At 43.2% G+C, this 15,308-nt stretch overlaps 1 protein-coding gene across 5 annotated transcripts in view; it reads right to left on the reverse strand.

Moving 5' to 3' along the window:
* The window catches only part of enpp1 (ectonucleotide pyrophosphatase/phosphodiesterase 1), a 56,429-nt gene that overhangs the window by 33,195 nt on the left and 7,926 nt on the right, over nt 1-15,308 (reverse strand). For 2 of the 5 annotated variants that reach the window (XM_088324538.1, XM_088324540.1), the window contains 8 exons: nt 5,368-5,434; nt 4,814-4,911; nt 4,654-4,733; nt 3,667-3,786; nt 3,487-3,596; nt 2,256-2,345; nt 1,785-1,857; nt 1,317-1,425 (listed from right to left, as the gene is read on the reverse strand). In XM_088324538.1, the coding sequence (XP_088180664.1) occupies nt 1,317-1,425; nt 1,785-1,857; nt 2,256-2,345; nt 3,487-3,596; nt 3,667-3,786; nt 4,654-4,733; nt 4,814-4,911; nt 5,368-5,434 (747 nt within the window). Of the gene's footprint in view, nt 1-1,316; nt 1,426-1,784; nt 1,858-2,255; nt 2,346-3,486; nt 3,597-3,666; nt 3,787-4,653; nt 4,734-4,813; nt 4,912-5,367; nt 5,435-7,238; nt 8,539-15,308 lie in introns of all 5 variants that reach the window. The other 3 variants (XM_088324536.1, XM_088324537.1, XM_088324539.1) reach the window with 3 other exon arrangements.

Consider the following 15,308-nt stretch of genomic DNA (forward strand, 5'->3'; position numbering starts at 1 on the left):
TTCCAATGCTGATGCTGTACTATTTTAAGGTATCATATTGCAAGTAAACAGACCAAATCACCGATATGTGTTTTAAATTGAATTACCATACTTTACGCACTATAAGGCGCACCTAAAAGCCTTTATTTTTTTCAAAAGCTGACCATGCGCCTTATAATATGGATCAATATTGAGTCGCAAGGTCTTGCAACTGACAAAGCATGCAGTCGAAAAAAATGTCAATCTGTGAATATTTTAAACGGTTAGATTTACTACACTCACGGATGTAAGAGGACCATGGTTGCGTATTATTATTGAATGTGATGGCTGCTAGATGACTCTGGTGAGCTTTATCTTTTCCCAGTATCTTGTTTTAGACTGATCTTGATGTTTCTGTGATGAGTCTATTTTTAAATTAAATTCAATTCAATTCAAAGTTTTTATTGTCATATGCACAGTAAAGAACCACGTTTCCCTGCACAATTAAATTCTTACTTTGCTGTACACACAGTTGCCAGCGAAAAAGAAAATAATAACTAAGAAATGGTTGGCAGTTCATGAATCCCAAGAGTTTAGCCTTCCTTATGATATGTGGAATGACGCATTTGAGTTATTGGTGACATCGTACAGACACCGTGTCCGTACGTGTCTGAGACCAAATTTTGCTTTTTTCCGAGCCGTCAAAATGTTAAGGGGTTAATAAGTTTGACTGAACTATCTGACTGTTTTATTGACGTTCCCACTGTAGCGCCTTATAGTCTAGTGTGCCTTATGTATGTAAATGTTCTGCATTTATATAGCGCTTTTGAAGTCAACGAAGACCTCCCAAAGCGCTTTACAAGTTGCTTCACACTTTTCCCTTTTACACACTAAATAACCGATAGCAGCGTCAGCCATGCAAGGCAACTACATGCTATCAGGGGCATTAGGGATTCAGTGTCTGGCCCAAGGACACTTCGACACGGAGAAGCTGGGAATCGAACCTGTGACCTCTTTAACCCAAGACGAGCAATAAATCCGCCCTATGGAAAATATTTGACAAAAAAACTATTTTTGGGGGGTGCGCCTTATAACCCAATGCGCCTTATAGTGCAGAAAATACGGTAAATGTCAGACTCATATTGGTGATTTGGTAAATTACAGTATGAAATATAGCTGCTTTTGTAATCATTGTTAAGACAGGATGCTATTTCTTCTTCGATGGTTTACAGGAGGTTATTGTAACACACAACCAATTAAACCCTGGCAGCCTGTCAGAATCTTCCCATGTATGAAAAACACCGTGAATACATCATCCAAATATTTTCATTAGATAATACACGTTCTTCGTTACTCACCGTGGTCGGAAATAATAATCAGGTTGACGCAATGGAGCAAGTTCCTATGCATCAAGCCATCCATTAAGAGTCCCATAATCCGGTCTACCTCCTTCAGGGCCTCCATAACCTGGTAGCGCAAATGAGTATCATTTCAACGTCATCAATAGTGATAATCAGGTCTCGTAACCTGGGAAAACAGTTTTGATGTTTTCTGAATTTTTGTCCATTCTGCTGGGATTAACTTTTTTTGTTCAACTGAATTTTCTACTTTGCAGTTGTTTTAAAACCACTCCCCAAAATCTGCTTTACTTTGTTCCTTGGCATATTTAATTAACTATTTAACCCAAATTTTATATACAAGTCTTTTATGACTGTGGCACGTTCCCCGGATTCCAAAACGGGGGTTGAGGTTTCACTCCCATTCATCCAAAACAAGCTGCTTTCCGCAATCTTCCTTTTCTGATACCTGTTGAGACAAAGACTTACTTGACTGCTTTCCGGTCCGTGGTGATGCCCCGATGAGTCAGGCTCCTCCAGGTACAAGGTGTAAAAGTCAGGTCTAAAAAAAAAAATCATATCACCGCTGTTAAATTTACACTATACACAAGCCTATCACAGTCGCACACAAAGAAACTCACAATAGCCTATCACAGTTGCGCACACAGACCGTCACACCAGCCCATCTATCACAGTTGAACACACTGACAGTCACACCCACTCAACACAGAACACCCTCCCTAATCAGTCCCCGCTGCTAACAGAAGACAATGCACATTACATTTATATATCAACAAACAATAGAGACAAAATCAGTTCTATTCAAAATCCACAAATGAGTGAACCAGCAATAACCAAAGCGTGAAAAAGCGAGGGGTCTCTGTAATAGTTATTATGTAATTACTATCATTAGAATCTCGACCCCTTGAATTAAAGGGGGCAAACATTATCCACAAATACCGTTCTCCTTGCGGTAAATCCAGCCACTCGAACAACGTCGACAGACGAGACTCGAAGGTCATTTTCCTGTAAAGTCGAAAATAATTAGGGCTGCAGAAAAAAAAAGATAAAATCGATTAAAATAGATTTTTAAGAGTGTTGGCAACTAATTTTATCGATTTGTCAGGTCACGCAATTTATGAAAAAGAAAAGAAAATGAGGGTATGCCTAACTAAACACAAGGGGCAGATTCCTAAGCATATCATATCGCATTTGCACATTGGGATTGTTTCATATTATAGAATATTCTGAAGTTTTGTTGACTACTTTTCCATTGGTCCAAAACTTCAATATTGAAATAAAGAGGAGGAAATGAAAATGCGTTTGTTACCTCCCGTCTCCATTACTGTAATGCACTACTCTCCGGCCTACCGAAGTCCAAAATCAAGAGCCTTCAGCTGGTACAAAATGCTGCAGTGAGGCTTTTAACAAAGACAAGAAAGTTTGATCACATTACCCCCATTTTAGCTGACCTGCATTTGCTCCCTGTTAGCTAAAAATTTGATTTTAATGTTCTGTTGGTAGTATACAAAATCATGCATGGACTTGCTCCCTCATATCTTTCAGATTTAATTCCCCCCTATGTTCCGGCCCGGAGCCTTCGCTCTGAAAATGCTGGTCTACTAGTGATCCCAAGAGCCAAGAAGAGATCCCGCAGGTTCGAGAGCGTTCTCAATTCTGGCCCCGGTGCTGTGGAATGCTCTTCCCCCTGAGATTCGATCTGCAACCTCAGTGGAAATGTTTAAATCCAAGCTTACAACACACTTATATTCTATAGCATATGCATGACCTATATTTTATGTTGACAATATATGTTTATTATTTGTGATTGGAACATCCATTGCGGCCTGGTCATCCTAGAAGGGGGATTACCTCATGTGAAGTCCCTTCTCAAGGTTTCTTCATTTTCCACATGTTGAGGTTTTTGAGTTTTTCCTTGCCCCTCGTGTAGGTTTTAGATCAGGGGATGGTGTAATAATAGTCTGTGATTTACAATAATCTGTGGTCTGTGCAGCCCTTTGAGACTCTTTGTGATTAAGGAATATACAAATAAACATGACTTGACTTAAAAATCAGATTCATCTATTGATCAAAAAAAAAATCAACAGATGAATCGAATATTAGGATAATCGTTAGTTTCAACCGTAAAAATAATAACCCATAGGCAATGTTACGTGACATAAAATCTGACCTGTCGTAGATTTTATAGAAATCGGGGAAGCTGCCGTTGATGGCGACGTCCGAGCCAGGCCAGAAGACGGTTCCGGTTTTCAATTTGTGACGCATGGCAGTGATCCAGATCTGGAGAGAAAGATGAAAATGATTAGATCTGGAATAACATAACATAGAATCACGTAATTAGGGCACTTACTGGCTCGCCCTGGTACCATTTGGGGTTGAATTTCTCTTGGGTTTTTAAGCTGAAAAAAGCATTCTGGTTTACGTCGTACATCTTGTTGTCAATGATTCCATGGGACTCGGGGTAAAGGCCCTGCAGAATAAAATACATTTACAGATGCTGTTACAGTAGTTCAGGACTATTTTTCAAAGTACTGTCAGCGAATTTGGATTCTTGGTTGAATCTTTGAATATGACAAACATTCCCGGTGTGCAAACCTTTTTGACCCAAAGAGTCATAACAGTAAAAAAACCATACCACATATTTAAAGGCACATTTCAGCAAAACCACTCAACCTGCTCTCCATGTGTCACCCAAAAAATTGCAAATGAAAAGTTTGTGGCTGTATTTCCCCTTGAGCTCAACGGGCACGCATTAAAGAGAGGGGAGCGTGTTGAGTTGCATAGATCTGGCAGGCCCTACCGCTCACCCAAACAAATAGTTTTGTCTGCTCGGCTAGTGTTTGTGTGTAATTAGTTTGTTGTGTGGGTTTTTATCATAAAATATCTTAATGTGAGCATACATTATTTAATAAGCTTCCATATAAAGGATTCTTTAGCAATTCACAGCTAAAACGGGGTCTGTTGGTGTGCCACTTGAGAGTAAACTGTAGGTAAAACTGTACCCTTTATATACTGGACCGAACAAAATGCATTACTAGAGTAGCTTCAGCTGTGCACGCACCAAACCTGACATTGAGTTTACCAAAATTGGAATGCTATGGAGAAATTTGCACAGGTAGCATTTTATTACCAAGCCATTTGTATTCATGAAAAGATCCATACATACATATACATATATATATATATATATATATATATATATATATATATATATATATATATATATATATATATATATATATATATATATATATATATATATATATATATATATATATATATATATATATATATATATATATATATATATATATATATATCCCACACCAGTACTTACAGTTACAATGGTGTAGTGGTTTGGAAACGTCTTTGTAGGATAGACTGGCCTCATATTTGGTGTGCTCGTTCCCGAGGCACCTGCAACGGATTTGCAAGACGTTTTATCGGCCGCCAGTTGCCACAAAAAAAAAAAATCCAAAAACTTTTAGTCCACTTACGTAATTTTCTAATCACGGGTATGTGGCTGGAGTGATCTTGTAGATACTTTGCCCGGAAACCATCCAAGGACACCAGAATGAGAGGCCACCTGGTGAAACTGAACAAGAACATGAGAAGGCACATCTGGTGGACTTATTTCTTTAAAAAAAATGCAGTGACATAAGCCAGCCTGTTCACAGTGTAGAGGAAAAAAAACTTGAAGACATTTGCTTTTTCCATGTTGTCATAAAACTTCTGAGATAAACACGGTACACGCATGCCTGAGTCATACAACTGGATTTTCCAGCAGGAGAAAGACAGCATATCAAAACTTTTCTGTTTTCCGCCAACTAAGGATACTTGGAACCATGGGGACCACACACACCCCATTTAAGTGGGTGTTGCTCATTAGTTGCACAACCACAATAATTAATTTTTTACATTTACATTTTGGGCTTTCTGTCTACCCTTTTAGCTTTATACATGGATACAGGTCACTTACTTGTATATCAATACTGTGTTGTGTAAGATAATATTGAAAATAGAAATATGAAAATCTTAAAATAAACTCTACCTTGGTGGACACTGAAGCTGTTCACTTGGTAGGGAGATATCCTGCTGCAGCCAGTGCACGCCATCGTCTAGGTTTAAAGACAAAAAACTGTCGTTGAGAAGGATTTGACCAAATCCAAGCAAATGATCACCAATAAGACGCATCAAATATTGATCATTTTCAATTAAATCATATTTATCTATTAGGGAAAACACGGAAATAGTAGCAACATCCTCTGATGAGGGCAAATATCATAATACTAAATTTAAACGATTTGAAACGAGGTATGTGACTTAATTTATGGTTTAGTTTTATTGCAATGTTGTTAGCACCATTTAGAGGTGCATTTAGGTCACTTCAACTTTTTGTGTGGTCATATTGAAAAAACAACAAGTTAGGTTTTCAGTAGGTACAAGACTGGTAGCACGCCATTCTCTACCGTCTGAGTCATCTGAAATCTTGGAATGTTTAGGTTGCATTGCCTGGAAGTTTCATTGAATTGTGTGTAACTACGTTCTTTGTATTTTGTGAATTTACATTTGTTGGTTATAATCAGAATTTGTCCGGTTTGTAATAATATGCTAATTACCCGCGAACACGGAGCTCGTCAAAGTGGCGTCTGCGATGCATTTTCTTTCATATGACTGGCAGACACCATATGTACATATTGCAATATATTTAGTCTGTGTTTTCAGTTTTACCCTTTTGAATGCTATTAAACCAGCTTGACACATTCATGTGTGCAGAGTCCTTGGTATCAGAAAGGTGTTGGTCAAATACATGGTTGCGAAGGCAGCACAATTAGATTATAATAGATAAGTGTTAAATTAAGTGTTTTCACTTCTCGTTTTATGCAACTTGTATTTCATCCATTCAATTTATGTTAGGGTGCCCTGTAGGGCTGCACGATTTACCGAAATCAATCGATATCGCGGTAGTGTAACTGCAAACCACTGCGTTTTCCCCCCAATGATTTATAGTTCCAGTTTGTTATTTGAGCGACAGAGTGATTGGTCAACAAGAATTGTCACATTTCGTAGTTAAACTTTGCCAACCAATCGTAAGACGGTTTTAATGGAACTAACCAATAAAGGCGAGGCAAAGTTTGCGAAACTTGTGTGCACGACTATGATAGGCATTCAAAAAGCTCTTGCGCAAATAGCCATGAAAACAAACGCTACCAATAGCCACAAAAACAAACGCCACAGCTCATAGCTTTAGTGGCTTGTTACTAAGGCTGCACGATTTGGGAAGTAAAGCTAATTGCGATTTTTCAGATCAGTACAGCGATATCGATGCGATGTGTTTTTAGTTATTTATTTTTAAAGTGGATTCTCTGTGCTAGTCGTTGTTTTTTGTCAGTACTCAATCATATTGACACACGTAACCTTGAGAACACAGCGTGCTCTTCTGGGGAGCTTTGTTATTATGGTTGCTGTTTGCTGACAATTTTTTACTTTTGGATTCCTCAATCGATGTTTGTACATTATCTACCTACCTTGTCACGAGACCGGACCAGATCGGAGGCAGGAAGGATGAACTCAATCGCGTAACGACCAGTGACTTTTATTTAGCAAAATAAAAGTTGTCCAACACTCAGGGACAAAACAAAATAAAAACAGGCTTACAGGCAAATAGGAACTCAGACTAGGAATACTCACAAAACGGGCTTTTACTCAGATTGGGCAAACACAGGTTTCATCAAGTCCAACAGAACAGATTAATGCAGAACAGAAAACGCAATGAACCAGCACACACGCAAATTAGGCGATCTGCCACAGCCGGTGCCCAGGGGGGCGGGGCAAGCCGGTCGCCACGGCGACCATGCTGGACATGACAGAGCCGCCCCTTTAAGGGACAGCTCCTGAGGTCCCAAAAAGAAAAATAAATACCTCGCACCCCGGAATGGGTCGACGCTCCCGATAAGGGCAACCCCGCTCCCTCCTCCGAACACGCAGGATCGGGGAGAGGCAGGTGCCGTCGGCGTCGAACGGGTCGGACTTGGCGCTCGGCAGGGGGGGTCGGACAGGCGATCGGCAGCGGAGTCGGACAGGCGATTGGCAGCGGAGTCAGACGGGCAATCATCAGGGGAGTCAGATGGGCGATCATCAGGGGAGTCAGACAGGCGATCATCAGGGGAATCAGACAGACGATAATCATTGGAATCAGACAGGCGATCATCAGGGTAATCAGACAGGCGATCATCAGGGTAATCAGACAGGCGATCATCAGAGGGAATAAGACAGGCGATCATCAGAGGGAATAAGACAGGCGATCATCAGGAGAATCAGACAGGTAAGCAAAAGTCGGACTGGCAAGCAAGGGAGTCGGATTGGCAAGCAAAGGAGTCGGACTGGCAAGCAAAGGAGTCGGACTGGCAAGCAAGGGAGTCGGACTGGCAAGCAAAGGAGTCGGACTGGCAAGCAAGGGAGTCGGACTGGCAAGCAAGGGAGTCGGACTGGCAAGCAAGGGAGTCGGACAGGCAAGCAAGGGAGTCGGACACGCAAGCAAGGGAGTCGGACAGGCAGGCGGTAGAGTCGGACAGGCAGGCGGGAGAGTCGGACAGGCAGGCAGGAGAGTCGGACAGGCAGGCAGGAGAGTCGGACAGGCAGGCAGGAGAGTCGGACAGGTCGGCGTCAAATCTTCCCGGGGACCCCATTCGAGGCACAGCAATGGCCACGATGGGGGGGGGCCATGGTTCGAATGGACAGGGAAGGTGACCTCACTGGGCGCTTGCCAAACGGCGTCCTCCAGCTCTCCCCAAATTGTGTTGGGATCGTTCGCTGAGTTCACATCTTGGTTGGTTCATCCGGTCACAAGACCGGACCAGATCGGAGGCAGGAGGCAGGAAGGTTGAACTCAATCGCGTAACGACCAGTCACTTTTATTTTGCAAAATAAAAGTTGTCCAACACTCAGGGACAAAACAAAACAAAAACAGGCTTACAGGCAAACAGGAACTCAGACTAGGAATACTCACAAAACAGGTTTTTACTCAGAACGGGCAAACACAGGTTTCATCAAGTCCAACAGAACAGAATAATGCAGAACAGAAAACGCAATGAACCAGCAACTGGCAATACCCAAAACCCCCCTTAAGAAGCACACACGCAAATTAGGCGATCTGCTACAGCCGGTGCCCAGGTGGCGGGGCCAGCCGGTCGCCACGGTGACCATGCTGGACATGACATACCTGTGAATTGCAATAGATAGCCCTTCAAGCTCATTAAAATAGTGGTCCAGTCTACACAATTTTCAAAATACATACATATCACAAAATAATTCTTTAATTATTTGATTGGACATGTCTTCCAGGGATGTGATTTTTCCGACTATAGTCGGAATTATAACTTTTTCACTTTCACTTTTTCCATAGTTTACGTATTTTAAGTTTAAGATAGTATGTATACTTCACCTATTGATTCTTAAAGCGTACTTTTATTTTCAAATCACCTGAGTCGGGGCAACATTTCTTCCACTTCCTTGTCGGGGTGACACAGAATTCAGTACAGTGGAACCTCGGTTTTCGAACGCCTCTCAGTTCAGACAAATCGGTGTACCAAAAATTTCGAGAAATTCTTGCTTCGCTGTTCGGTCAAAAAATCGGAATTCGAACGCCGGTACGCTAGGGTGCGATGCTGAGCGGCGTACGGGTGTTTTAGCCTCTAATTATGCCTCCGAAGAAGGTCAGTGCAAGAATAGAATAGAATAGAATTTACTTTTATTGTAATTCTTTGTAACCATGCACACAGAACGAAATGTCGATATACCTGACCCGTACAGTTAAACTGTAGCGAGCCGATGCAGCCGCAGCCAAACAGGGCGCAGCCATTTTAGTCATTAGGCGAACAAACCCCCCAATTACAACCCTTAATGCCGAGCGCCAAGCAGGGAGGCAATGAGTACCAATGTTGTAAGCCTTGGTATGACTCGGCCGAGGCTTGAACCAGCGACCTCCCAGTCTCGGAGCGCCCTACCATCTAGGCTACCGAGCTGGACAGGTGAAAAAAAAAAAAGTTGTTTGTCCAACTATTGCCTTTAAGAAAGAAATAATAGCTAAATAAGAAATAGGTGTACGAATTTCCGATCTTGCTAGTGAATACAGCATGGCTAAATCTACTATCAGTACGATAGTAAAGAATAAGGAGGCTGTGAAATTGGGTGATGCGGCTAAGGAAGTTAGCGCTATAAGCAAGCAAGTTTTGGAAGGGGTTGAAAAACTTTTGATGATTTTTCTCTCGCCACCGTCCACCACAAAGGTAAAAAATCCTATTCATAATCTTTTTTTTTTATTAGGTAAACATTCAGGGTGTTGGAACGGATTAAAACGATTTTACATTACTTTTGATGGTAAAAAAGATTTTCGGTGATCGACCAAATCGGTTTTCGAACAGGGTTCTGGAACGGATTATGGTCGAGAACTGAGGTTCCACTGTATACTGAAATTTGATTGGGCTTGAATGTGTCCATCTCTCTGTAATCCAATGAGATTTAAGTTCTTTGCCCTTAATGCTGCTAGCCAATGTTGGCCTTCGGATATATTACGTCTCGCTAAACGTACAAGCTTGTTAGCATTACTAGCCGCTAAGACCTTGTCGAGAATGGAAGAAGTCTGCCAACAATTCAGAAGAAAAGACCTTATCACTGACCTTGCACTATTTACCAAAAAATCAAGTATGTGGGCAAATTATTTTGTTATTTAAATCTTCTAAAGATGTTACTTAAATGATATATTCAAGCATAGTTTTGGACAAGTAAATTGCTTAAAACCCAGGAGCTTCGGGGGGGCTTCGTGATGTCAAACCCCTGTTGGCCAAACACTCAATCAATTAACAAAGTGGAACTATGAATCCTTGAAAAAAAAAAACGCAGTGGTTTGCGGTCACACTGTCGGACTACAGTAAGACCTCGGTTATCGCGGTTAATAGGGACCAAAACCACCCGTGATAAGTGAAAATCCGCGAAGTAGCGGCGCACCTTAAAAAAAAAAAATGTTGATTCTTTTTTTAGACCCGGTTAATGGGGACCAAAACCACCCGCAAAACATGAAAATCTGCGAAGTAGCGACGACCCTTAAAAAAAAAAAATATATATATATATACATAAAAAAAAAAAACTCATCTCATTATCTGCACCGCTTATCCTTATTAGGGTCGCGGAGGGGCTGGAGCCCATCCCAGCTCCAGCCCCTCTCCGGGCAGTGGGCAGGGGACACCCTGAACTGGTTGCCAGCCAATCGCAGCTGGAAATCACATTAGTTCTCGCAGCGAGCTGCGTTCTTCATCGACGCACGAGCCAAGTGATCCACCGCTAAGAGTCGTACAGCTGGGCGATTTTACGTCCGCCCGGGACGATCGGAGACAAATTCACGACAGGGTTTTTACCGCGGGTGCTGTTCGGTTGCTCCCGCAAGCGAGCCCCTAACCCGCGCCGCAGGTACTTTCGGGCGCGATACGCACGACACCGACACAGTTACGGGGGTCCCGCGCACGTCCGCCGCCTTTCGCCCGCCGCGCGCGGACGGCCGCCTGTCGTCGCGCCACGCTACTGGGGTCGACGTGATCGGGCTACCCCCGTAACTGGGGGTAGCCCGATCACGCCCGCCGCCTTTTCTCGCGTCGCGCCGTGTGACGCCGCGTCTGAGGGTTTGCCCATTGCGAACCCTCTTTTTTTTTTTTGTCACGTCCAGGAATTGACTGAGGCGGCGTCTGAAGGGAAAGCTAACAGCTAGGCTAACAACTCTTAAGCCACCACTGCCGAACTTGTCTCGTCACCAACGCCAGATCCATTACAAATGAAACAGACGACTTGGAGCTTCTACTCATGGAAAAAAGCTACATTTGTGACTCTTGTATTCTAATTGACACGAAAAGTTGTTGTTACCCGACGCTAGGGTGTAGCTAGCCAGCTTTCCTCAAAATTATTTTCTTACACTGAAAGGAATACCCCTCCGATTTCTTTGTACTTTTGTATAATGACAATAAAGACTATCTATTCAACTGCAATTCTGTTTTTCATTTGTAGATCGATACAGACGCTCCCATACTTACGACCATTCGACTTACAAAGAACGGTAGATACGAACATTTTTTTCGGGATGTCGAAAAATATCCGGACATTGCTGTAAGTTAGATTTTGTATTGTGTGAACCTACTGGACATTACTGTAGTGTCGCTTTCCGCCGCTACCGGCGTGTGGCGCTGTGACAGGTCACCCAGAATCCACCCTGAAGAAATCTGCTTCCTCTTCCTAGTTTGTGTGTAAACATTCTATACTGTATCTCCAGCGTGCAAAGAACTTTGACATTTTTATTGTTTATTATTTCGTGCATCCTTTTAATATGGTTTGTGTAAAGAGGCGGGCTGTTTCATTTGAAATGAAAGTGGAATACGGAAGCTTGATGCTTGATGAGAAAATGGTGGGATTGCTTTTTTTCTGCCACTTTTTACCACGGAGGAGAAAGTCGCCAAAATGTTGAAGCTCATCTTCCAATGGTAAGTTACACTTAACTTTATTTATCTTTATGGAGCATATTATTTTAGGAAATGTTTATTTTTTTTAGTGCAAGACAATAAATATTACTTATACAAGACTTAAACATACTTATATAAACCTTAAACATACAAAATATAGCACTGAATCAACTTACGAACAAATTAAACTTACAAACGATCATCCGGAACCTCTCGTTCATAAGTATTGCAGTGTCTGTAGTTATTTTGTTACAGTTTACCCTCAGTCTTTAAGGACATAACCTTGAGGTAAGTTTGCAAGTCACTATGTCTAAGTTTTTTCCCAAAACAAAAAAAGCACAGAAATGCACTTTTCTTGTAAAATTTAAATCGCATCAAAATTGCAATACAGGTCTTAAAAATAGCTATTAGGCTATTTTATTTTGAAAATCGTGCAGCCCTAGGGCCTTGTAAATAACCTTTATACATTTTACTGCCAAAAAGTGAGAAAATATCGCGTAACAGCTTATGGGTGAATGTACCAACCCTAAGATGGTTAAATATTTACAAATTGTTGTGTACTTGTTTATATATCCATCTATCCATTATATGCACCGGTTATCCTCAGTAGGGGGGGTGCCGGAGCCCATCTCAGCTGTCTCTGGGAAGTGGGCAGGGGACACCCTTAACTGGTTGCCGGCTAGTGGCAGGGCACATAGGGACCGACAACTTATTCACACCTATTTGGATCGGCCAATTAACCTGACATGCTTGTTTTTGAAGTGCCCGGAGGAACGCAAGGGCGTGGAGAACATCCAAACTCCGAACAGGAAGACTGGTAGCTGGATTTGATCCCATGACCTCAGAACTGTGTGTGTATAGAAATCCTCTTTGAGCTAGTAGAAAATATTTACTTTGGCAACATGACACCACTTTTTCTCACCAATTGGGAGAAAAGTTTTCAGAAGATAAGGCGTCATTTCGCCAAAGTAATTATTGTCTTACTCAAAAGTGATTTCAATACAAGGTGCAAATGTGCTGTGCTTCACTCTTCTAATAGAGTCCGATTTGGACATAAGGGTGTCCATATGTGCACTTGGCACTAGGATACCCTAGGCCAGGGGTCGGGAACCTTTTTGACTCAAAGAGCCATAAAAGCAAAAAATATTAATTTTATTTTGGGAAAGAGCCACACCATATATTATGAGACAAATTTACTAAATTGCTAAACCGGCGCCCCAGACAAAAGCTAAGTCTTCAGCACATTTATTTTTGATGATTTGATAAAAATTATGAAAAGAGAATAATGCCAGAGCCCCTGTCCCAAATTCAACAAACATACCACTTTAAACTTGTCTCTTTCTTGCAATTACTCAAGATCGGTTGAACTCCTTTTGACCCTTTTTTTCATACATATTGGTTTCAAAACCAGATGCAAGCATTTATTTTGTAAAAACGTCACAACATTCTGAGAATAGGGAGCCTTATGTGCTTACCTTTGGTGAGAGATGGGAGGGAATGCTTGTACTTTTTGCATAGCTCCACCCATCCCTCCCACTCACCCAATCAAATGACTAAGTTCTCTTCCGGTGTTTTGGCGTATTTACAGTTCTGTGGATTCATCATAAAGTATCTGCACACTGAACACAGATTATATAGTGAACTTTTAAATAAAGGATTCTTTAGCGTTGTACAACCAAAACGAGTTTTTTCCCCCCCCCCTTTTTTGTGTGACACCTTGACTGTAAATTGTAGTGAAAAACGTGCCCTATATATACTGCGAAGTGTTATCTTCGTGTTGAGCTTTGGTTTGGCTTTACGTGTACTTGGATAGGATAGACAACCCCGGTTTTGAACAAGATGGAGAAATTTTGCATGCAATCAAATTGGTCTCTGAGCCACAGATACTCATAGAAAGAGCCATATATGGCTCGCGAGCCATAGGTTCCCGACCCCTGCCCTAGGCCGTAGTTCAATGATCGACTTTGTCGTTGTTTCGTCGGACCTGAGGCTGCATGTTCTGGACACTCGGGTGAAGAGAGGGGTGGAGCTGTCAACTGATCACCACCTGGTGGTGAGTTGGCTCCGATGGTGGGGGAAGATGCCGGTCCGACCCGGCAGACCCAAGCGTGTTGTGAGGGTCTGTTGGGAACGGCTAGCAGAATCTCCTGTCAGAAGAAGTTTCAATTCACACCTCCGGCAGAACTTTGCCCATGTCCCGAGGGAGGCGGGGGACATTGAGTCCGATTGGACCATGTTCCGCGCCTCCATTGTCGAAGCGACTGATCGGAGCTGTGGCTGTAAGGTAGTCGGTGCCTGCCGCGGCGGCAACCCTCAGACCCGTTGGTGGTCACCGACAGTGAGGGATGCCGTCAAACTGAATAAAGAGTCTTATCAGGGCTTCCTGGCCTGTGGGACTCTGGAAGCAGCTAGCAGGTATTGGCTGGCCAAGCGGAATACGGCTTCGGCGGTTGCCGAGGCAAAAACACGGGCATGGGAGGAGTTTGGCGAGGCCATGGAAGCTGACTTCCGAAATCTTGTCCACCAACCAGCGTCTCAGAGGGGGAAGCGGTGTGCCATCGACACTGTGTATAGTGCCGGTGGGGCGCTGCTGACCTCGACCCGGGAAGTTATAAATCTGTGGGCGGAGTACTTCGAAGACCTCCTCAATCCCACCAACACGTCTTCCTCTGGGGAAGCAGAGTTGGAGGACTCTGAGTTGGGCTTTCGCATCTCTGGTGTTAAAGTCACATAGGTGGTCAAAAAGCTCCTCGGTGGCAGAGCCCCGGGGGTCGATGAGATCCGCCGGGAGTTCATAAAGGCTCTGGATGTTGTGGGCGTGTCATGGTTGACACGCCTCTGCAACATTGCGTGGACATCGGGGACAGTGCCTCTGGACTGGCAGACTGGGGTGGTGGTTCCCCTTTTTAAGAAGTGGGACCGGAGAGTGTGTTCCAACTACAGGGGAATCACACTTCTCAGCCTCCCTGGTAAGGTCTATTCAGGGGTACTGGAGAGGAGGGTCCGTAAAAGGTCGAATCTCGGTTTCAGGAGGAACAGAGTGGTTTTCGTCCTGGCCGTGGAACACTGGACCAGCTGTACACACTCTGCAGGGTCCTTGAGTGTGCATGGGAGTTTGCCTGTCTGGTCTACATGTGTTTTGTGGACTTGGAGAAGGCATTCGACCGTGTTCCTCTGGAGGCCCTGTGGGGGGTGCTTCGGGAGTATGGGGTACCGCACAGTCTGTGCGGTCCCTGTATGCCCGGTGCCAGAGTCTGGTTCGCATTGGCAACAAGTCGGATTCGTTCCCGGTGAGGGTTGGACTCCGCCAGGGCTGCCCTTTGTCATCAATTCTGTTCATGACTTTTATGGACAGAATTTCTAGGCGCAGCCTTGGTGGGGATGGAGTCCGGTTTGGAGGCCTCAGCATATGCGACTTACACTCCAGGTGCGACTTATTCTCTGGAAAGATCAGGGGATATTGTAATGACCACAACTGTGGGAATTTGCA

This window comes from Urocampus carinirostris, chromosome 20 (assembly GCF_059441175.1).
Source record: "Urocampus carinirostris isolate Australia breed hairy pipefish chromosome 20, RoL_Ucar_1.0, whole genome shotgun sequence".
Taxonomy (NCBI): Eukaryota; Metazoa; Chordata; class Actinopteri; order Syngnathiformes; family Syngnathidae; genus Urocampus; species Urocampus carinirostris.